This window comes from Bufo bufo, chromosome 11 (genome assembly GCF_905171765.1).
Source record: "Bufo bufo chromosome 11, aBufBuf1.1, whole genome shotgun sequence".
Taxonomy (NCBI): domain Eukaryota; kingdom Metazoa; phylum Chordata; class Amphibia; order Anura; family Bufonidae; genus Bufo; species Bufo bufo.
The window spans coordinates 10248980-10273619 of NC_053399.1; the positions used below are offsets into that span (position 1 = coordinate 10248980).

At 47.4% G+C, this 24640-nt stretch overlaps 1 protein-coding gene across 1 annotated transcript; it reads right to left on the minus strand.

Moving 5' to 3' along the window:
* Positions 1-1059: 1059 nt before the first annotated feature.
* AK7 (adenylate kinase 7) lies at positions 1060-21858 on the minus strand. Its single transcript, XM_040411658.1, has 18 exons — positions 21676-21858; positions 18359-18544; positions 17193-17301; positions 16135-16229; positions 15940-16050; positions 15563-15646; positions 14765-14853; positions 14014-14104; positions 13318-13395; positions 9568-9717; positions 8357-8485; positions 7624-7738; positions 6252-6380; positions 6070-6138; positions 4857-5054; positions 3987-4207; positions 3150-3308; positions 1060-1145 (listed from the first exon to the last, which is right to left on the minus strand). Exons 1-18 carry the CDS (start codon positions 21760-21762, stop codon positions 1107-1109), a joined length of 2139 nt encoding a protein of 712 aa, XP_040267592.1. The 5' UTR covers positions 21763-21858; the 3' UTR covers positions 1060-1106.
* Between the last annotated feature and the right edge of the window lie 2782 nt (positions 21859-24640).

A 24640-nucleotide genomic window follows, 5' to 3' on the forward strand; every position in this document is an offset into this window, starting at 1 on the left:
GTGTTTTCCAGCATTTATTATGCAATGGAAGCTCCTGAATAGTTAAATTATCAGTCACTGTATTGGCACTATTAGACTGATAAGCCAGAACATTAATACTACCTGCCAAATATTGCGTTGTGTCGTGAATACCGCTGTGAACCGTCGAAGCATTGGCAGTACATCCATAGACTGGACATGATCCTGACTCTGGTCACCATTCCCTGGACCACTCCTGGTAGGTACTGACTACTAGATACCGGGAACACCCCACAAGACCGGATGTTCTGACCCAGTCCTCTACACATCACAGTCGCTCAGATCCTTACAGTTGCTCATTTTTCCAACACAACTACTTAAGGAATTGACAGTTCACTTTCATCCTAAAACATCCCACCCCCTGACAGGCGCCATTGCCACCATATAATCCTTGTTCTTCTACCTTTCAGTGCTTTTAATTTTATGACTGACTGGTGTATAGCTCGTTTAATAAGTCACTCTATTGCACTATTATAAACACACTATACGGGCAGTATGGTGGCTGGTTAGTGGTGGTTAGTGCTGGTGTCCTGGGTTCGAATCTGACCAAGGACACCATCAGCATGGAGTTTGTATGTTCTCCTCGTGTTTGCGTGGATTTCCTCCGGGTTCTCTGGAACTTAGAATGTGAGCTCCACTGGGGACAGAAAGCAACGATAATGTCTGTAAAGCACATCGGAATATAGTAGCGCTATATAAGTGTAAAAAATAAATAAAAATAAAATATATGCCAGTATTACACTGCATCCATGTCCTGAGACCCTTCATGGACTTGTGCCACTGGCATCAAAGTGTTTGTCATGGGTTTGGATTTTAAAAATTCTCTTTCATTCCCCATTGTAGACCCCCCTATTGAGCACCATGACTCGGGGTCACATGCCATACAATCTGATAACTCTGGGGTTGTACCACAGGATTCTGAGATCTCAAGACCGTCGCCCCCACCATTGTCATCCCTGCATGTGTTTTTTGGTGACCTCCGTCTTCCCTGATGTCAGTCTAATCCTGCTCTTCATATGAGACACACTTCACAATGGCTTTCACGTATTCCACAGGTTTTAATTGAACAGACAGCTCTTACATAATCTTCATTCTATCTGAGGATTGTGCTTGAACAGATATTCTGCCTGTAAGAAGAGAAATAGGCATATGGAGCTGTTTAGAAATCCGCTCGGTAGTAGCAGGTGAGATTACATAGTAGTTAAAGGGGTCGGCCGCTTTGTGAAAAACAAAAAAAACTCTAAAACATCAGAAACTCGCCAGCTGCCCATGGATTTCAGCTCTAAACAGTGGACACTGGCGGCCATGGAGATCAAGATGCCAGCGGTCACACCATTAACCCTTGGGACTCCTGCCCTATAAGCATCCTCTGCGTTGATGCTGAAAGCATTGTGGACATGCATCGGAATCTGCTGTATCTGCGCATGCGCTGAGGATGCATCAGGGGTAGCGGTAATGTGGATAAATCATGTGACCACTGCCATCTTGATTGTCATGGACATGGTGGCTGCCAGCGTCCTGTGTTTACAGTGAGAATTCATCTGCAGTGGGTAACCCTGAAGGTATAGGGGGCCTGGGGTTTCCAATGGCAGTGGACACAGGTTTATGATGATGACCAACCCCTTTAACTGCAGTTTATGTAAGTCTGTACCCAGCAAATGGGCCTGTAAATTTTCTTTAAAATAGGAAGAGTTTGTAGTAATCAGGACACGGGTCGTCAGAAAGAGGAGGAGCAGGAGAAGCCATGTAATATCTGTCGTCATTTAATCTAAATCAGTGGTTCTCAACCTTTCTAAAGCCGTGACCCCTTAATACAGTTCCTCATGTTGTGGTGACCCCCAACCATTACATTTTCCCATATGAGCCGCTGACGCGGCTGGGTATGACATAGTTATGGGGGATCTGTGGAGGACACTTATGGGGGACCTGTGGATGGCACTGTTATGGGGTGGATCTGTGGAGTACGCTGTTATAGGGGATGTGTGCTATGACACATAGGGCCATGAGGGGGGCCAGCATAAGACATATAGCATCTTATGCTGGTCCCCCTCATGGCCCTATGTGTCCCTCATGTGTCCTAAACTGCGCACATAACTGTCTTTGCGTGTAAAGTATGTTACTCCTGTGTGAAACAATCTCTCTCCTATTTGTAGTGTTATACTACCCTACCTCGTGAGATTTCCCTACCTCCTGACTTCCTGTCGCACTGCTAATGATGTGAGGAGGCGTTCCTGAGTTTTGACGATCTGCGGCATGCGCAAACCGACAGTTTATGGAAAATCTCAGTGGAGTTCAGCTTTACACCGGGACACTGCGCATGCGCAGGAGAGCCTTAGTAGGGAAATATTACGGCCCAGTGCACAAGCGCGGCTAACTCCGGCCGGCGCATGCGCAGTGTCCCGGTGTGAAGCTGAACTCCGCTGAGATGTTCCATAAACTGTCGGTTTGCACATGCGCAGATCGTCAAAACTCAGGAACGCCTCCTCACGTCATTAGCAGTGCGACGGGAAGTCAGGAGGTAGGGAAATCTCACGAAGTAGGGTAATGTAACGCTACAATCGTGCAGCCCTAATAGGAAGCCTCAGGCGACCCCCCGGAAAGGGCTGATCGACCCCCAAAGGGGTCGCGACCCCTAAGTTGAGAACCGCTGATCTAAATAGTTGTCATGTAGTACTACATTTCGCCTGTAGTGGCCGCTGCAGGGAAATGCATGGCTAGCTGAGATTTCCTATCGATCCCTGAGGTTTTCAAAACGTGGATCTGCATCAATCAGATGAAAGCTATGGCAGATTCCTTCTAAAGGGGTTGTCATGATAGCATAACTGCTTTAAATATACACGATCCTGTAGCACAAGGCTGCCACTAGGGGGAGCAAATTGAAGACAGATTTACACAGTGCGGTATTTTAGAATCATACCTTATGGAATCTCTGCACTTGCAGCATGATTGTCCTTCATGTGCCAAGGCACCTATGGGTCTTTCTACAGCAGACTGCAACCTCTGTACTGTCTATGGCTATGGAACTAAAGGCAATCCTGGCAATTTGGAAATTCTGGCTCTTCAACATTTTTGGGGATGGGAGGGCTAGAAGATGTCTAAACATCTTAAGACCACGGCGAATGAGATCTTACCAGATAATCTACGGGGTCGTCCGGTCTGACTTTGCTGCACTCATTCAGCCCCTGTATCAGAGTCGGCATGACGTTCTTCATTAGGTAATTCCTTAAGGGGACTGACTGGGCTTCCAGCATCTCGTGCTCTTGACGTTTTACCTCTTCAAGGCGACTGTTCTGTAACATTAGAGATGGATGTAACTTGCAGTGTGCAGGTCTACGTAAATGACGATTCATATATCGTAGGTCAAGTTACAGCAAGTTGAGGATAATTTTACTGCTGTAGTTTACTATGGTGCCTGACCCAGGACCTGTGACCATGGTAAAGGCTCTCCATAGGAGCCTGTGGTCAATGGACGCTATAAAGTGGCATCCATCAGAGGTATACGTCAGAAAATCTGACTGACACTGCAAAATTAAGGGTGAAAAGTGGGTAGAATTAGGCTTGTTTCACATTTGTGTTTGCCGATCTGGCAGGCTGTTCTGGCCGGGAGCAGCCTGCCAGACGCTACCAGAATGCCATCCGGCCCCAACTATATTGGGGTCCGGCGGTGATCCGGCAAGCATGCTGAGAATTGGCCGGACAAATACTGCTGCAAGGCACCAATGTTGCGCAACATTTTTTATAAGGACACTACAACATTTGCAAAAAATCCATCCAAGTTGGATCTCTGTGTGACGGTCGCAGTCATGGCATGTCGCAGTGCAACACCATTGATATATCATTACAAAAAAATGTCCCGCGACATTGGAGCAACATGAATTTTGCAGTGTAGTTGTAGCCTTTTTGTCGCACGTCACATGCCGCCGTGTAGCCCTAGCCTAACACAGAATACGGTCATTGAGCACACTCACCCACTCCTCCCATCGGGCAATCTTCTCAGCTTCCTCTTCAGACTCCATCCTTTCTAATTCAGCCTTTCTTTCTGCCTCCCGAGCAAGACTTGCCTCTGCCTGTTTCAGCTCCAGCTCTGCTAACTCTTCGGGTGTCAGGCCATAGTTCCGAGGTTCCCCGACCTCCTTGGTAATTTGCTTTGTAACATCTCTGTATTGAGGATCATCGTCTTTAGAAACATCTGTAGCAATGATGTGTTGAAAATGATAATTAGTATGAGGGTTGTACATAGCAGAGATGGGGCCTATAGTGAAAGTCACAATGGGCCCCCTCCGCTATGATGCTGCTTCACACCACTTCTGTATCCTGAAACGTACGGCCCAGCCAGGCTCGCCTCTCATTTTTCATGCTTTGTGTGATCCTCAGGCTGTTTGCTGTGCTGGTGAGTAAAAGGAGCTTCGCACAGGTTCACATTGCCCATAGGGAAGGTGGACACACTTCTGTACAGACGCCTATTAATGCATATGACAAGTCTACCCTAGTAGGCAAACACATGGGACCGCCCTAGGGACCACTGCTAGGTCAAGGGCTGTCCACATGGTGATGCAAGCCCCAGAAATTACGCCACCAGGGCCAGCATTCATTGCTACACGGAGGCTTCCTTGCATGCACATTGCTGTGGTCAACTACCCGGATCAGCTGATCTACTGATCTAACCAGCGCACTGACAGCAACTGCCAGGCATCACACAGACGACCGTGATGTACACAACGTGGGTAAAAACCAGAATTGCTGTTCCTGTGATGTAAGATGTTCGGATCTCATGATCTGAGCCTTCTGGGACTTGCCGTTCACATTCTTCCTCATTCATCTGTATTCCCAGGACCTACCTATATGCAGGGGGTGAATTTCAGCTTCATCGAAATAGTTCAGAACGGTTTCGTCTTCAGTGTTTAATTCACGAAACGTGGCGAGAGCTCGCAGGAAACGATCCTGAGCGTAATGCGTCCCAGCAACTACACTCTCGGGTAGGTTAATCACCCGGTTTTTAAGGAAGTTGTCAGACGCGTCCAATGAAATAACATAATCTAAAAAATAATCACGAAATAATTAGTAAATCCACAGCCAGCCTTAGTGCGTTCTACTGACCAGCTGTGGAGCAATGGAAAGCTGGTCAGACACATACTACAGCCATGATCCCTGACTGCCCCGCGAATGTGCACTTTCAGCACAGTCCTGCAGGCATGTTATTACTATGGAGGGAGATAAGCGTCTTAAAGGGATTCTGTCATGAGATTTGAGGCCTATAACCTAAACATATGGCCAGGTCCCTACTAATAACATTAATCCGAAACTGACCTTATTAAATGTGCCTGTGGCTCTATTAGCATATAAAACAGGTTTTTATAACCTGTTACTCACTTACCAAATGTGTCCAAGGGGACGTCTCATCATGCAGGGTGCCCGGCTGCAGCCGCCTTCCGACTAGAAATCGCCGCCCTCCCTTTCAATAGAGCCGCCTACCTCACCTCATCGCCGCCTCCCTCACCTCAGCGCTGCCTCCGAAATCGTCCGCTCTCCTCAGCCAGATCCCGCGCGTGCGCACTAAGTATAACTAGAAATAGATCAAAAGGGAGCCTCTGTAGAAAAGCAGCCTGTGCGCTCCGAACAGCTTTGCACCCGGCTGTAAGAGGTTGGATGGCTGCAATAGGGCGGTCAAGGCAGGTTTGAGCGAAGTGCGCCGGCCGGCGCATGCGCACTTCGCTCAACGAGGCCACTGCCGAGTCCGCACAGGCGCATCAGGTTATACCTAGTGCGCACGCGCGGGATCTGGATGAGGAGAGCGGAAGATTTCGGAGGCGGCGATGAGGTGAGGTAGGCGGCTCTATTGAAAGGGAGGGTGGCGATTTCCAGTTGGAAGGCGGCTGCAAGTCTTTTGCAACTGATGCCGCTTATCTGAAAGTTAACTATATATTTGGAAAAGGTAAAATCCAACCTGTTGGGCCGTCTCATACCCGATGAATGTGTAAATCACAAGGGTCACCAAAGGTAACCCTATGTATTAAATAAAACTCCTTATGGATAGGCTTCCTATTCACATACCTGGGGTGATGGTTTTATCGACGCGTGGTGCCTTACTCCTGCTCTCCTCCTCTTCTTCACCTTCTTCTGCTAAAAACAAGTAAGAGCCAACATATAAGATAACAGACATATATACATGTATTTCATAAACTCATTTATACAGGGATGGACAAAGCTCATCTTCAGGGGTCAAAAATACTTACAGGTAAAAAGGTCCTTGGCTTGTTCGTAGGTCTTAGGATATCCATCCAGGACATAACCCTGGTTCTGACAAGGCATAGATTTCAGTTTTTCTCTCATGAAACGGATCACGTAGCTGTCATCCAGGCGCCCTGCAATACACATGAGAAATATCATAATGGGTTTTTTGGAGAGTAATTGTTAAATATATGAAATACTCTTCTGGTAACAATGGATAACAATGTAATTAGGAAAAAGAAAAAATCCCATTACACTTCTCCGGCAACATGAAACATACAATAACTACTCAGATTCCAACATGACTTAGTGTCGCGTACATTACTTATCCTGTACTGATCCTGAGTTACATCCTGTATTATACTCCAGAGCTGCACTCACTATTCTGCTGGTGGAGTCACTGTGTACATACATTACTTATCCTGTACTGATCCTGAGTTACATCTTGTATTATACTCCAGAGCTGCACTCACTATTCTGCTGGTGCAGTCACTGTGTACATACATTACTGATCCTGAGTTACATCCTGTGTTATACTCCAGAGCTGCACTCACTATTCTGCTGGTGCAGTCACTGTGTACATACATTACTTATCCTGTACTGATCCTGAGTTACATCCTGTATTATACTCCAGAGCTGCACTCACTATTCTGCTGCTGCAGTCACTGTGTACATACATTACTTATCCTGTACTGATCCTGAGTTACATCCTGTGTTATTCTCCAGAGCTGCACTCACTATTCTGCTGGTGCAGTCACTGTGTACATACATTACTTATCCTGTACTGATCCTGAGTTACATCCTGTATTATACTCCAGAGCTGCACTCACTATTCTGCTGGTGCAGTCACTGTGTACATACATTACTTATCCTGTACTGATCCTGAGTTACATCCTGTATTATACTCCAGAGCTGCACTCACTATTCTGCTGCTGCAGTCACTGTGTACATACATTACTTATCCTGTACTGATCCTGAGTTACATCCTGTATTATACTCCAGAGCTGCACTCACTATTCTGCTGGTGCAGTCACTGTGTACATACATTACTTATCCTGTACTGATCCTGAGTTACATCCTGTATTATACTCCAGAGCTGCACTCACTATTCTGCTGGTGGAGTCAGTGTGTACATACATTACTTATCCTGTACTAATCCTGAGTTACATCCTGTATTATACTCCAGAGCTGCACTCACTATTCTGCTGGTGGAGTCACTGTGTACATACATTACTTATCCTGTACTGATCCTGAGTTACATCCTCCATTACCCGTTACCTCATACTCCTGCACAATCACCTTTTTTGTTACTTGCCTAATTGGAAGAGTCTTTACATAGGGAGACGATATATAGAGCAATGGATATTGTGCACAAACCTCCATTTTGCTCCATGTTCTCTTTCACAGAATCCAGTAGTTCCTGCCAGGCTTCCGGGCCTTCCTCTGCCTCCTCCTCCTCCTCTTCTTCTGGGGGAGATTTCACCAAACGTTCCTTTACGTGAAGAAAAATGGACAATGCGATTAGTGATCGATGACGATTCCAAAGTTAAGAAGAAAACCAGACACACAGAATATTTACTCAGGTCCATAAGAGGCTAATTTCTTAAGCCCTTAATAACTGCCAGTACATGGTTGAATTAATAATTAAAATTATTAATAAAAATAATAATAAAATTCGAATTAAGGATTCCAGAATGATTCAATACATTTTATACAAACAGATAAAATTACGGATACGTTACATAATAACCTGAAGAAATCCTTTATCAGCTTATAGAGTAAATGTTTCATATGTGAAGAGTATTAAAAAAATGTAGATAATTGTATTTTTAAATTTTCATATGACAAAAAATATATATAGAAATGACAAACTAATATATGTGTACCCCTACCGAGTCCTACGTCTCCCCCATATAGAACCATGTCAGTGCAAAATTAAAAGGCTGCTGAAATGCAGAGGCAAAAATGAGAATTATTTTGGCATGTCATGCCACACGTAACATCTCGGCCTTAGACATGCACGCTTGGATCAGCTGAGCATGCATGCATATGATGGGTGAAATCCGGCGTCCACACCCCATTGGTGATATCACGTGCACACATAACTCACCAGGTTGTCGATGGCCTCCGTGATGACCTCCTTTATGTGGATGTGATGCAGTTTGTAGTGCTTGCACAGTAACTCTGAGACTGTTGTCTTTCCCACCGCAGGGGGGCCGAGAATGCAGATACGTATAGGCTGAAAACACAAACCAGAAGGGAATGTCATCCAGATATTCTGGGTCTAACCTCAAGATATTGACTGGACCCGTGACACACACTTAAAAGGGGTGTTCTCACCTCAGGCACAAATCGTCACCAATGTCAGATAGGTGCAAGTTCCACCTCTGGGACCTGCTCCTATCTCCAGAATGGGAACCTTTGAACTGAACAGAGAGGAGCTGTACATGCGCATCGATCCTCCGTTCGCCGATATAGGATTTTTTCCGAAAATAAGCAAGAGCTGGCTTCACCATTTCCAGCAGCCCATAGCGGTAAATGGAGAGGGGGTCGTGCATGTGCGGTGTGCTCTCCATTCACTGCTATGGGACTTCTGAAAATAGCTGAGTGCACTCGATCGGCTATTTTCAGAACTCCCATAGCAGTAAACGGAGCGTGCGCTGCACATGCGCAGTGTGCTCTCCTTCACTGAGATGGGAATACCCCTTTAAATATTGATCGCCCTATCCTGAGGGATAAGACATCAATATGTGATTGAAGTGAGTCAGACTACAGGCACCCTCACCGATCGGCTGTTTTAAAGGGTCATGGCGCTCTCCCCGGCATGTGACGTCACGTTTATCGGTCATATAGCCTTCTACAGCTCAGCTGCAATACCAAGCACAACCACTATTGAATGTGCGGCGCTGTGCTTTGTATACTGCAAATAGGCTGCAATGCTCCTCCGAGTGCCGAACAGCTGATCGGTCATTATTATTTGAGTACTGGACAATCCCTTTAATGCCATCATGTTATAGCCCTTCTGATACAGTCAGTGTGGCTTCCATTGCATGGCATTAGCTTTTCCAGCCTCCTGACAGGCAAAACTACTCAGTTATGAAGTGAAACATCACAGTCGATCACTTAGGATCCCAGGAGTGAAACACTCAGCAATCGTCATAATGAATAAAGGCAGAAAACCCCTTTAATTCATGTAAGGTTATTTTTTTCATTTTAGGTGGGCGAGCATTTTAATTAGCATGAAGGTATAAAAGAGTAAGGGGTGTGGAGGTGACCACGGTAAGTACATTACAGTATAAATGTCCAGATAGTCACACTTACCAGTAAACCTCGACTCTGCTTATATTCCTTGATGACGGAAGCAATGTTCTCCACAATCCCGGCCTGAGACACCCAGTTAATATTGAAGTTCTCCTTTAAGAACACGGCCTCCATCCTCAGGTTCACCAGTAAATGGTCAATGTCCAGTTGCTGAAAGACAACAGATATCAGGCATTGATTAGAGTTCTGAGAAAGTCACGGGATTGAAAGCGTAACGTATGATAGGATGAGACACGGGATAGAAAGCAGGATGTATGATAGGATGAGACACGGGATAGAAAGCGTAACGTATGATAGGAATAGACACGGGATAGAAAGCAGGACGTATGATAGGATGAGACACGGGATAGAAAGCGTAACGTATGATAGGAATAGACACGGGATAGAAAGCAGGACGAGTGATAGGATGAGACACGGGTTAGAAAGCAGGACGTGTGATAGGAATAGACACGGGATAGAAAGCAGGAGGTATGATAGGAATAGACACGGGATAGCAAGCAGGATGTATGATAGGATGAGACACGGGATAGAAAGCAGGAGGTATGATAGGATGAGACACGGGATAGAAAGCAGGACGTGTGATAGGAATAGACACGGGATAGAAAGCAGGACGTGTGATAGGAATAGACACGGGATAGAAAGCAGGAGGTATGATAGGATGAGACACGGGATAGAAAGCAGGACGTGTGATAGGAATAGACACGGGATAGAAAGCAGGATGTATGATAGGATGAGACACGGGATAGAAAGCGTAACGTATGATAGGAATAGACACGGGATAGAAAGCAGGACGAGTGATAGGATGAGACACGGGATAGAAAGCAGGACGTATGATAGGATGAGACACGGGATAGAAAGCAGGACGTATGATAGGATGAGACACGGGAAAGCAGGACGTATGATAGGATGAGACACGGGAAAGCAGGATGTGTGATAGGATGAGACACGGGAAAGCAGGATGTATGATAGGATGAGACACGGGATAGAAAGCGTAACGTATGATAGGAATAGACACGGGATAGAAAGCAGGACGAGTGATAGGATGAGACACGGGATAGAAAGCAGGACGTATGATAGGATGAGACACGGGATAGAAAGCAGGACGTATGATAGGATGAGACACGGGAAAGCAGGATGTGTGATAGGATGAGACACGGGAAAGCAGGATGTATGATAGGATGAGACACGGGATAGAAAGCAGGATGTGTGATAGGATGAGACACGGGAAAGCAGGATGTATGATGGGATGAGACACGGGATAGAAAGCGGGAGGTATGATAGGATGAGACACGGGATAGAAAGCAGGATGTATGATAGGATGAGACACGGGATAGAAAGCAGGAGGTGTGATAGGATGAGACACGGGAAAGCAGGAGGTGTGATAGGATGAGACACGGGATAGAAAGCAGGAGGTGTGATAGGATGAGACACGGGATAGAAAGCGGGAGGTATGATAGGATGAGACACGGGATAGAAAGCAGGATGTATGATAGGATGAGACACAGGAAAGCAGGAGGTGTGATAGGGATGAGACACGGGATAGAAAGCAGGAGGTGTGATAGGATGAGACACGGGATAGAAAGCAGGATGTATGATAGGATGAGACACGGGATAGAAAGCAGGATGTATGATAGGATGAGACACGGGATAGAAAGCAGGATGTATGATAGGATGAGACACGGGAAAGCAGGATGTGTGATAGGATGAGACACGGGAAAGCAGGATGTATGATAGGATGAGACACGGGATAGAAAGCAGGATGTGTGATAGGATGAGACACGGGATAGAAAGCAGGATGTATGATAGGATGAGACACGGGAAAGCAGGAGGTGTGATAGGATGAGACACGGGATAGAAAGCAGGAGGTGTGATAGGATGAGACACGGGATAGAAAGCGGGAGGTATGATAGGATGAGACACGGGATAGAAAGCAGGATGTATGATAGGATGAGACACAGGAAAGCAGGAGGTGTGATAGGGATGAGACACGGGATAGAAAGCAGGAGGTGTGATAGGATGAGACACGGGATAGAAAGCAGGATGTATGATAGGATGAGACACGGGATAGAAAGCAGGATGTATGATAGGATGAGACACGGGATAGAAAGCAGGATGTATGATAGGATGAGACACGGGAAAGCAGGATGTGTGATAGGATGAGACATGGGAAAGCAGGATGTATGATAGGATGAGACACGGGATAGAAAGCAGGATGTGTGATAGGATGAGACACGGGAAAGCAGGATGTATGATAGGATGAGACACGGGATAGAAAGCAGGATGAGTGATAGGATGAGACACGGGATAGAAAGCAGGATGAGTGATAGGATGAGACACGGGATAGAAAGCAGGATGTGTGATAGGATGAGACACAGGATAGAAAGCAGGATGTATGATAGGATGAGACATGGGATAGAAAGCAGGATGTATGATAGGATGAGACACGGGATAGAAAGCGGGAGGTATGATAGGATGAGACACGGGATAGAAAGCGGGAGGTATGATAGGATGAGACACGGGATAGAAAGCAGGAGGTGTGATAGGATGAGACACGGGATAGAAAGCAGGATGTATGATAGGATGAGACACGGGATAGAAAGCAGGATGTATGATAGGATGAGACACGGGAAAGCAGGATGTGTGATAGGATGAGACACGGGAAAGCAGGATGTATGATAGGATGAGACACGGGATAGAAAGCAGGATGTATGATAGGATGAGACACGGGAAAGCAGGATGTGTGATAGGATGAGACACGGGAAAGCAGGATGTATGATAGGATGAGACACGGGATAGAAAGCAGGATGTATGATAGGATGAGACACGGGATAGAAAGCAGGATGTATGATAGGATGAGACACGGGATAGAAAGCAGGATGTGTGATAGGATGAGACACGGGAAAGCAGGATGTATGATGGGATGAGACACGGGATAGAAAGCAGGATGTGTGATAGGATGAGACACGGGATAGAAAGCAGGATGTGTGATAGGATGAGACACGGGATAGAAAGCAGGACGTGTGATAGGAATAGACACGGGATAGAAAGCAGGATGTGTGATAGGATGAGACACGGGAAAGCAGGATGTATGATGGGATGAGACACGGGATAGAAAGCAGGATGTATGATAGGATGAGACACGGGATAGAAAGCAGGATGAGTGATAGGATGAGACACGGGATAGAAAGCAGGATGTGTGATAGGATGAGACACGGGATAGAAAGCAGGATGTATGATAGGATGAGACACGGGATAGAAAGCGGGAGGTATGATAGGATGAGACACGGGATAGAAAGCAGGATGTATGATAGGATGAGACACGGGATAGAAAGCAGGATGTATGATAGGATGAGACACGGGATAGAAAGCGGGATGTATGATAGGATGAGACACGGGAAAGCAGGATGTGTGATAGGATGAGACACGGGATAGAAAGCAGGATGTGTGATAGGATGAGACACGGGATAGAAAGCAGGATGTGTGATAGGATGAGACACGGGAAAGCAGGATGTATGATGGGATGAGACACGGGATAGAAAGCAGGACGTGTGATAGGATGAGACACGGGATAGAAAGCAGGATGTGATAGGATGAGACACGGGATAGAAAGCGGGAGGTGATAGGATGAGACACGGGATAGAAAGCAGGACGTGTGATAGGATGAGACACGGGATAGAAAGCAGGAGGTGATAGGATGAGACACGGGATAGAAAGCAGGAGGTGATAGGATGAGACACGGGAAGTGATTACCGTCAGCTCTTTGTTCAGGAACGCCGCCTCCTTTGATACTCTTTGTGATTTTCCGGGCCCCAGGTGACGGCTGATACACTGCAGGAGAATTCAGAAATAAAGGAGGAGATAATATATATTTTTATAATTGGTCAGCTTACCGAATGGGCAAAAGGGGCAATTACCCTGCGGCCTTTACCAGTATGGGTGACTTCACACAGGCCTGCTCTCTCTGTCCTCCCTGTGTTTAACCCCTACAGCACTAATGTTCGGGCAGCGTACGGCATTGCTATGTGTCACTGGTATGTAGGAACCGTGTGACTGTGTGATGTAGACTCACCCCTGCCCATCAGCTGGGTAGTTTGGGTGCTAGAACTTCACAGCCTCATCTGTTGTGTAGTGGACAGAGCTGGTGTCATTTTCAGTTCCGTCCACTACACGATGGGTGGAGCTGTGTGGTTCCTGGGCTGGAGATACTGCTGAAGAGCTGATCGGGGGGTGTCAGTGCTCTGACAATCAGATATTGATCACCTATCCGGAGGATTAGCCATCAATATTAAAATCCTGGACAGCCCCTTTAAAGAAGAAGCATGGATCAGGAAGTGTATTTTGGTGTCATGCTCCGCCCCTTTCAGTACTGGGCATGGCACAATGCAGGTTTGCCCTTTACATAGAATAAGAGAAATGATAAATGAATGGTCAGTGATATTTCTGTACCTTGACGACCTCCTCCAGCGTGTGCACGGCTTCATCCACTGCCACCAGGTAGTGAGTCCTCGGCCTCCGGTCCACTATGTTTTGTACCACACTAGACTCAGCATATAAATAAATGACCGTGTCATTACATATTAAAGGGATTTTCTGGCGATACATCAGTGGATCAGTGTGATATGAGATTGGTGCTGGTCAGAATAAAATCAGAAAAAAGAAGAGGCCTCGCTGCTTTAATGCAAACAGCGCCACTCTCATCTGTGTGGCCATCTTTAGTATTGCACTTTCTAACTTAAAATGTCATACGATATGAAATGGTTAAAGCATGATTGCTTACTCCAGCCCACCTGTAGAAGCCCCTCTGCTGCCCAATCTGCCACATCTAAGAGGGTGGCTATGACACAATTTAATCTAAACTGTGATTTGGTATCTGCACCTGCGAAGAACACTTCCAGGACCTGTGCAGTAGAGGACGCAGCCAGGCAGCCGGCCCCGTGGGTATATATTGGACACTATGAACACAGCAGTCCTACATATTGCAACCGTGGGCAGCAGGGGCGGCGGCTATAGATGTGATGGGGTAAGCAATGCGCCCTCCCGGTACACGTCAGTGCAGGGCACTTCAAAAGTGTAAGCAGAAGGCGGACAACCACCACCTATGCACCTGAACGGCTGCAACACCAGAAAGAGTTCCATGCATATGGGTGGCGCCATGTTGGTCACCGCAGTGATGGGACCACGTGTAGAAAATCATTACCTGCCTAAATCAGCAATATGAATCATTGGGGTGATGTTCTGTCCGTCTCCATAGATGGATAATGCAGGCGATTCCCCCATCCAGGCCTCCTGCACCCATGAAACAAGCATTACCAATCTGATTGTACAGATATCCCACCAATTGTACATTTTACATTTCCTCTGAGGAGTTCATGACTCTTCAAAGGGAACCTGTCCGTGCCCATTAAACCGCCAGCAGTACCGTAATTGCAGCCTGTAGCACAATTATAAAGGTGTCTGTGTCTTTTCTGTACAATGCGCCAAAAGTCTGAAAAAAGACTTTTATTCAACTAACCGATAGTCTTGAAGCGAAGCGTGCCCCGCCGCCTTCCCCGCCCTCTTAGTATTTCATTGATAGGATGTCCAATTCCTTCACTGCCGGGCGCTTGAGCGTAGTCTCGCGCATGCGCAGGCTCTCATGTGCGAGTGCCTTATCATTGAGCCTACCTCACAGAGGCGTGGAACAGTGCGCAGGCGCAGGGACACATCGCACACGCAAGACTACGTTTGAGCGTCCAGTGGTGAAGAAATTGGAATTCCTATCAATCAAACGCTAAGGGGGCGGGGCACGCTTGACTTCAGGCGAGAAACCCGCTGCCCCCTTGACTTTTTACATAGCGCTCCCAGTTGAATAAAAGTCTTTTTTCAGACTTTTGGCGCATTGTACAGAAAAGACACCTTTATAATCGTGCTACAGGCGGCAATAAGGTACTGCTGGCGGTTTAATGCGCATTTTATAGGTGACAGGTTCCCTGAATTTTCTATGAAAGGAACCTACCTTAAAAATTGCATGAAGAACGCCTTCCTCCGCTCCATAAGGCACCCCAGATGCAATGACATATGTTGAAAATTTCCCCTTGTTCTGTGCAGGACAAAAAAAACCTGAATTAATGTTTCCTTATTAAACTAATTATTACATATTACTTTTTAGTGCCACGGAGAGAAAATCTTCCATAACTGTAATTCTACTAATCACCACTAGATGGCAGTGTTAGCCTTTTCATATTATCAACAGGGATTTTGCATTATGTCATTTGGGACAAGTGCAGAATATTCACAGATCAGAACGGCCTGTACATGGCGGTCACTGGCGCTTTCCTATCCTAGCAGCATTTTCTGTGACGCCCCCGTACACGCCACCCAGAAAATACTCACAGATTTCCCCATCTTAATCACCAGCTTTTCTACACTCATGTGATCTTTAAAGTTTAAGTGACACTTCCGTCTCCGATAATCGTCTTCAGTGAAAGGAATTTCAGGATCATCCTTTAAAGAGAAGGAAAACGTGAAATTGTCTCTCGTTACGTCTTGAATTTCCAAATCCAGCTTCCACATTCTAGGCGTACTTACCGGATCGAGGGGCTTGCTCCGCGCCCAGGTCATGACCGTCGATATTAATACGAACAGTTTTTGGCTCTGGAAGTTTTCAATCTCGGTGTGAAGTGCTTGAGGATGCAAAATGAGATTATAGACTGCGTTATCCTGAACCGGGGGAACTTCTGATAATCCGGCGCCGCTGCGGTGGGTGGAGACTGGATTGTTGGAAGTTTATAGTAATGAGCCATGCAAACCTCTGGTGGGGGAGATTTACTAAATGTTAGGCCTCATGCACACGGCCGTTGTTTGGGTCCCATCCGAGCCGCCGTTTTTGCGGCTCGGATGCGGACCCATTCACTTCAATGGGGCCGTGTGCTGTCCGCATCCGTTGCACCGTTCCGTGGCCCCGCAAAAAAAATATATAGCATGTCCTATTCTTGTCGGTTTTGCGGACAAGAATAGGCATGACTACAATGGTCCGCGGTTTGCGCACCGCAAAAAACGGCATGGTCGTGTGCATGTACCCTAAAGCATAGAGTGGGGTACATGATGAGGGACGCCCGCTTCTATCTAGAAGGAGCTCAGGCTTCCTGCACACAGCATTTTTTGTTTGCATCTCCCCCCCCCCCCCCCATTTTTTGTTTGCATGTCCCCCCCCCATTTTTTGTTTGCATGTCCCCCCCCCCCATTTTTTGTTTGCATCTCCCCCCCCCCATTTTTTGGTGTGTTCTTAGAATACATTTTTTTCCACTTCCATGGAGCTTTCTATGGGAAAAACGCCTGAAAAAGACGATATACTGCAAGCATCCTGCATTTTGACAAAAAATGCCAAAAACATCTTTGCAGTGAATTTTATAAAACACTATAGACTTTAAAGGGGTAACATGCCACTAGAAGAAATGGCACAGCTGAGACCAGCCATTGGCGGCAGCGGCACACGTGGGCCGGGCACTGGAAGATCTCTGGACGGCATCGGGTGGCGGGTGACTGTGATATTTCTCACCACATACCATGTGTGTCACGTTTATTGGTGCCATTTGCCAATCTGGTGCATGTTACTACACTATAAACCTTTCCCCGTCGTCTCTCACCGGACACGGCCCATGACGCTTCCTCGATCTGAGCCGGCTCCTCCGTGACGTTGTAGATGATGACATCACTCTCCAGCAGATGATTTAATAGTTCATCTCTACCGGAGACCTAAAATACAGAAGACATGGTTTATGGGACAAATCCTCGCGTCTCTGTCCAGCAGCGACCCACGTCAAGGGGCCAGGAATCACTGCAGGCGCTACCTACAGAATTAACCCCTTATAGACACCTCTGACATCCGAAATGTATACTCTGCCCACATGCCAAAGACAGGAACAAGAGCAGCGCTCATACTGCAGCGTCTTATGTTAGCAGTAAAGTGGATTCAATCTCACCCACAGGCTGCGAGAAGAATCCACAGACTGAGCCGCGCAGCAGATTCTAAACCTGCAGGTGTCTGCGCTGCTGAAGACTGAACTCAGAGGAGGAAACCTGCTGCAAGAAATGCAACAGCTCTGCATGGAATGCAAATTCACAGACGCTGCCAGTATACAGACCTTTCCCTGTATACAACCCCACACCGGATCCTCCCTGTCAGACCCCTAAACTAGAACCCCCCTGTATACAGAGCCCAGGACAGATACCCCCCTGTATACAGACACCAGGACAGATACTCCCCTGTATACAGAGCCCAGGACAGATACCACCCTGTATACAGACCCCAGGACAGATACCACCCTGTATACAGAGCCCAGGACAGATACCACCCTGTATACAGAGCCCAGGACAGATACCCCCCTGTATACAGACCCCAGGACAGATACCCCCTGTATACAGAGCCCAGGACAGATACCCCCCTGTATACAGAGCCCAGGACAGATACCCCCTGTATACAGACCCCAGGACAGATACCACCCTGTATACAGAGCCCAGGACAGATACCACCCTGTATACAGAGCCCAGGACAGATACCACCCTGTATACAGAGCCCAGGACAGATAACCCCCTGTATACAGAGCCCAGGACAGATACCCCCCTGTATACAGACCCCAGGACAGATACCCCCTGTATACAGACCCCAAACTAGACGCCCTCCTGACCAGAATGTCCCTGTATAGAGACACCAGACCAATCCCCTAAACAAACAGATCCTAAAATAATAGTGATCCCAGACCTGATCCCATAAATACAGACCCCCTATGTCTACAATTGAACAGGACTTTACCACGTAAGCTTCCACTGAGAAATTCGGCTTCTTTCCAGAAGAATTGGACAGGGTCCCTACAATCTGGAAGAGCCCCTGCCCGGCGTTACTGTCTCCCGAAGCTTCTTGGACTGACTGGGCTTCCTCTTCCTCGGCTCCTTCTTCTGCTTCTTCAAGGGACGCTCCAGCCACACACGTGGACAGGTACTGCAACAGGAAGGAAAGCACAAAACCTGATGCCGTGTACAGTCACTGACAAGAAAAACCCCGCACCACAAAGGAGCTGTCAGAAGGAAGCCTTCTCTGTGTGACTGATGGTATTAGAGGAAGAGGGGAAAACTGTGCAATGGAAAGGAGGCCCCGTCTAGGGATTGTAATGAAGGGGCCGCTTGTGGTGGGAGCTGCTGGTGCTTGTTGGGGGACTATTGCCTCTACGGGTGTCGGGCCGTCCAGAGCCCGTTTACTGTGTGAGCCCTCGTGTAACCACTGCTCCCAACATCTCCTAACAGCAAAGACAGAAGGGCCTAGATGGTGGCAATTTATCCTGCTTCATCTCCGTCCAATGATGCACCTCTTCTCAAAGTCTGGGCAAAATGTCCAAGAGGTAGATTGCCCAAAAGTAGCCTCTGAGAGCCCTTTTACAGGGCAACGGGTGAAGCACTTTTACACCCTCTTAGGGTCCATTAACACATCTGTGTGTGTTTTGCGGATCCGCAAAACACGGAAACCGGCAATGTGCGTTCCGCATTTTGCGGACCGGACATCGCCGGCACTAATAGAATATGCCTATTCTTGTCCGCTATTGCGGACAAGAATATGACATGTTCTATTTTTTTCGGGATCGGAATTGCGGACCCGGAAGTGCGGGTCCACAGTTCCGGATCCGGGCTGCACATCGTGCGGCCCCATAGAAATAAATGGGTCCGCAATTCCGATTGCGGATGTGTGAATGGAGCCTTATGGTAAGACCCAGCGTCTTATCACAGCAGACCTGTAATCATTTCACTATCTGCCTCAGACAGAAGGGCCGGACGAGTTTTGCAGCAATTACTTTTATTTTTTTTATCACCAGTTAATTGCATTCAGCCGTAGATGTATCGCCACGGAGGCCAGCGATTGGCTGCGCAGTACTGGCGGGGCCCACCAGAGCGGCAGCGCAGGAGTGACAGGGAATTTAACAGGTATTAGTTATTTGTATTATTTCATTTCCTACTCTTAGACAACTTTCTTAAAATCCTGGGCAACCCGTTTCTTGCAGGGGGTCACCAGTGCTGGAAATTATACAGTGGAAGGACAAGGGTCCCTCCTCATGCTGGGAGCCGCGCTGCAGTACGCCAGCGCCGGAGACGGCCCAGTGACTGGGGCTTTCCGTACAGTATTAGAACGTATTGGCTCCGATGAGCCGAAGTTATTGGTTTGTGAAGTCTCGCGAGACTTCGGGTAATAACTTCATAACTTAATTTCTACTGTAAAAAAACATTTCCCGAACTCGCGAGACTTCACGAACCAATAACTTCAGCTCATCGGAGCCAATACATTCTAATACTGTACGGAGCTCCTGCTCCGTATAGTACTAGAGCTCATGCACATGACCGTTGTTTGTTTCCGTGTCCGTTCTGGTTTTTTTGCGGATAGGATGCGGACCCATTCATTTCAATGGGTCCACAAAAAATGCGGACAGCACACCGTGTGCTATCCGCATCAGTATGTCCGTTCCGTAGCCCCGTTTTTTTTTGCGGACCGCAAAACACACAACGGTCGTGTGCATGGGGCCTTAGAACGAAGTTTTATGCGAATCGACTTCGGATGAATCATTCGCTCATCCCTAGTGATGATTCGGGCTACATGCACACGACCGTATGTGTTTTGCAGGCCGCAAATTGTGGATCTGCAAAAAAAAAAAAAACGAATGACATCCGTATGCCATTAGTTTTTTTTTTTTTTGCGGATCCATTGAAACAGAACAATGCCTAAAACGGACAAGAATAGGACATGTTCTATTTTTTTTGCAGGGCTACGGAACGGACATACTGATGCGCACAGCAAACAGTGTGCGGTCCACATGTTTTGCAGACCCATTGAAATGAATGGGTCCGCATCCTATCCCCAATAAAAACGGAACGGACACGGAAACAAAATACGTTTGTGTGCATGAGGCCTTATCCTGAGGATAAGAAAACGCCTTATTTACACGCCTGTGTCCATTTTTCATCCGTGTCGATGTCCGTGTTGCATCCGTTTTCACGTGGCCCATTGGCACTGATCTGTGTCCTGCTGTGCACTGCCAGGCTGAAAAGGGGATTCAGCAACAGTCCGTGGAAAACGGACCAAATGCGGACGGCATCATAAGGCTCCATTCACACGTCCGCAAATGGGTCCGTATCCGTTCCGCAACGGACCCATTCATTTTCTATGGGGACGGAATGGATGCGGACAGCACACAGTGTGCTGTCCGCATCCGCATTTGCAGAGCGCGGCCCCGATCTTCAGGTCCGCAGCTCCGCAAAAGATAGAACATGTCCTATTCTTGTCCGCAGCTTGTGGACAAGAATAGGCATTTCTATAGGGGGTGCCCGGCGGGTGTGTTGCGGATCCGCAACACACCACGGACGTATGAATGGAGCCTAAGACCTAAATGGCCATTCGGATCAGAAAATGGACTAAAGTCGTGCACGCTTCCACTCTTTCCAGTCACGGATGTCCGCTGCCGCTCCATGAAAGGTTTTGCTCTGCCATCTCCACCAGCCCCTACAGAGTTTGGAGGACGTCCGGAAATATCAGTCACGCTCAGCTCTTTTCAGAAGTCCCATAGCAATGAATGGAGAGGGCGCAGCGCATGCACAGTTTAGGAGGGGGTCCCACAGATGCGGTCCCACTAGGCGGCTCCTACCGCAACATGCCGCAGACGTGAGCCTCGCCTGACCTACATCTATGAATCCGTATTGTATGGAATATCAATCCCCAGCCTCTTCACTGCCCATAGCAACCAATCAGAGCGAAGCTTTCATCTTTCCAGAGCAGTTGCAGAAGTGAAAGCTGAGCTCTGATTGGTTGCTAGGGGCAACAAAGACCATCTTTGGTAAATGAGGTCTAAGATGGACGTAGCAACTGATTTCTTTACACTGCGACAGTCCCTGTACCCCCCATAGGGCCCGGTCCTGATGCTGGACTGAGCCCTCCTACATTTAGTCAGTGTCTGGGATTGTCCTCATAACTTCCAACCATAGTCCTATAAATCCTCCATGCAGGGTCATCACAGACATGGGGCTGTATGGTCATGAATACAATGTCCAACCTTCTGTAGAAGCACAAGCCTTTATAGCATCACGCCGTGTTACCTTGCCTATGTTCCGGGCGGCGTAAGAATCTAAGTTGTTGATGAAGATCCGTTTGGGTCTGACGATTCTTTCTCCTTCCTCCGCCATGTTGCTCTGCTGGTTGCTAACGTCGCACAGCGGTTGCTAGGGGCGGTCCCCAGGCTTTTGGTTCAGAGCCTCGGCACGCGTTGCCATGGTAACTTTTCGCGAGGTCTTTGGATAGGCAGGCACTGCCGCGGACACCTATAAACTTGTAAGCTGCCTTCGAATAGGGGTCTTTGCTGAGACAGGCGCCGCGGCGGACACCTACACCGTAGAGAAGGACGGGCTGGAGACCTGATTGGCTGCCAGTGACAATAGGATTCTTACTAAACGCACCCAAAGGTAGCTGAACGTGTCAGTGTCACCCCCAGCACCTCCGATACTGCATGCACCAAGATGGGAAACATAATGCTTTGAAAAGCCGAACTAATAAAGTTTGTTTCCAGTCCCTGCTACTTTCAAGATCTCTGCTTGCTGTCAGAGAAACAAGGGGTGCTACCCTCGGTTATAACATTTGTCTTGTATTTTTATGCATTTCACACAAAAAAAAACTTCACACAGCACATGAATAATAAAAAAATATTTTTTACTTTTTGCCCAAGACAAACAATAAGAAAACGGTCCCCGGCTTCAGTATCTGCACAGGTCCCTGTAAGCAGGGCGCGGCTGACGGCCGACACGGTGATTATTACAGTGTGATAAATGCAGATTAAAAATATTAAAAAGCTGCTAAAAACCCAAGAACATGTGCACCAATATATACATCCGGATGTCGTGGGGGTCATGACAAGAGAAAGCGCCCCTCGGCTCCAGGGAATCTCTAAAGGGGTCACCGCTTTCAATGGGTTAGAAAAATAGGGTCCACTTTTTCCTTGTTAAACAGCGCCATCATTGTCCATGGCTGCCACTGGTACTGCAGCTTAAAGGGCCTATGACACCGGCTGACCGGTTACATGTGCGCTTAGCAGCTGAAGGCGTCTGTGTCGGTCCCATGTTCATATGTGTCAGCATTGCTGAGAAAAATGATGTTTTACTATATGCAAATGAGGCTCTAGGAGCAACGGGGGCGTTACAGTTACACCTAGAGGCTCTGCTCTCTCTGCACTTTAACACAACCAGGTGTGATGAGGTTTTCATTGCCCGGTCCTGTCAATCAAAGTGCAGAGGGCGCAGCAGCTGCAGAGAGAGCAGTGCCTCTAGGTGTAATGTTAACGCCCCCGTTGCTCCCAGAGGCTCATTTGCATATAATGAAACATCATTTTTCTCAGCAATGCGGACACATATGAACATGGGATCAACACAGATGCCTTCAGCCGCCAAGCGCACATGTAACAGGTCAGCCAGTGCAATAGGGACAAAACTGCTGACAGATGCCCTTTAACCGTATTTATATGAAGTTTCAATATAAGACCCAGCTGAAGACTAGGGTGGTGCTGTTTTGGTGGAATTAAAGGGTATGCACAGGATTATGAAAAAACATGGCTTTCTTCCAAACAGCACATCCCCTGTCCTTAAGTTCTGTCTAATATCACAGCTCTGCTCCACTGAAGTAGATGACGCTGAGCTGCAATACCGCACACAACCTGTGAACAGGGGCGGCACTGTTTAGAATGAAGACGTCAAGGTTTTCGTCAGTGGGCTATAAAGGCTCAGTAAGAAATCAATCCTTTATCAAGCACAGCAGCCCATCATTATGAGGACCCTCCCACACGGCTTCTGGTGCATCATGAGAGGTCTTAAAGGGCTTTTGTCACCCCACTAAACTGTTTTTTTTTTTTTTTTTTTGTGTACTTATAATCCCTATACTGCGATTTATCCATACATAATGTGATTAATCATTTTGGTTCAGTAGATTCTGCTAAAAACGTACTTTTATAATATGCAGCCGCATCCTCCTATCATAATGACGCCCCCTCCTCATGTTGATTGACAGGGCCAGCGGACGGGATCTTTCTCTGCTAGCCCTGTTTGCATTCAAAATCTGGCGCCTGCGCCGTACCTGTCTTCAGTCGGCGCAGGCGCACTGAGAGGCGGCCGCTCGCTCAGCCGCTCCATCCTCAATGCGCCTGCACCGATGATGTCACATCTACACCCGGCGCAGGCGCATTGAGGAAGGAGCGGCCGAGCGAGCGTCCTCCTCTCAGTGCGCCTGCGCCGACTGAAGACAGGTACGGCGCAGGCGCCAGATTTTGAATGCAAACAGGGCCAGCAGAGAAAGATCCCGTCTGCTGGTCCTGTCAATCAACATGCGGAGGGGGCGTCATTATGATAGGAGGATGCGGCTGCTACCAGCAAGTAACCGCCGTACTTGCTGGTAGAGAGGTAATTTACATATTATAAAAGTACGTTTTTAGCAGAATCTACTGAACCAAAATGATTAATCACATTATGTATGGATAAATCGCAGTATAGGGATTATAAGTACACAAAAAAAAAAAACTGTTTAGTGGGGTGACAGAAGCCCTTTAAGATGATTAAAAGTGGAGCACCCCTTTAAATAAGCCCAGAGCTGAACCCTACAATGGCTGTGCCGAGTCTCTCCAGTGATTGTGACACTATACCTCCCACCACGCGGACATCAGAACATGCTGAGAGTTGTAGATTCTCGACGGCTGGACAGACACAGGTTGGAGAAAACGTCTTTGGGTCATGCCCCACATATGAGAGCCCTCCTTGTCAGTGACCCCCGCCACTCTCTGCAGAATAAGATAAGACGGGCGCATCCAAAATCACGACGTAAAGCGGTAAAAACGAATATTAAAACAATCAGGAAGCAGATATACAGCTGGACATATCTGTACACGGACGGAGGGGGCTCATACTTACACCATAGTAAAATCACTGATATAGGACAGCCTCATGCTAAAACAGGCTACAAAGATGCAGGATGCTGGGAGTTGTAGTTTAGCAAATGCCTTTCAGCTCCACAGGTATCTCAGCCTTG

Bases quoted from the DNA above. Each gene is read 5' to 3' on its own strand.
- AK7 (XM_040411658.1), bottom strand. From the start codon at position 21,762: ATGGCGGAGGAAGGAGAAAGAATCGTCAGACCCAAACGGATCTTCATC. The intron at 15,647-15,939 runs GTGAGTATTTTC...TGTCCTGCACAG, and splicing joins TGATTAAGATGGGGAAATCT to AACAAGGGGAAATTTTCAAC. The intron at 14,105-14,764 runs GTAATGATTTTC...TGCTGAGTCTAG, and splicing joins CATATTGCTGATTTAGGCAG to TGTGGTACAAAACATAGTGG.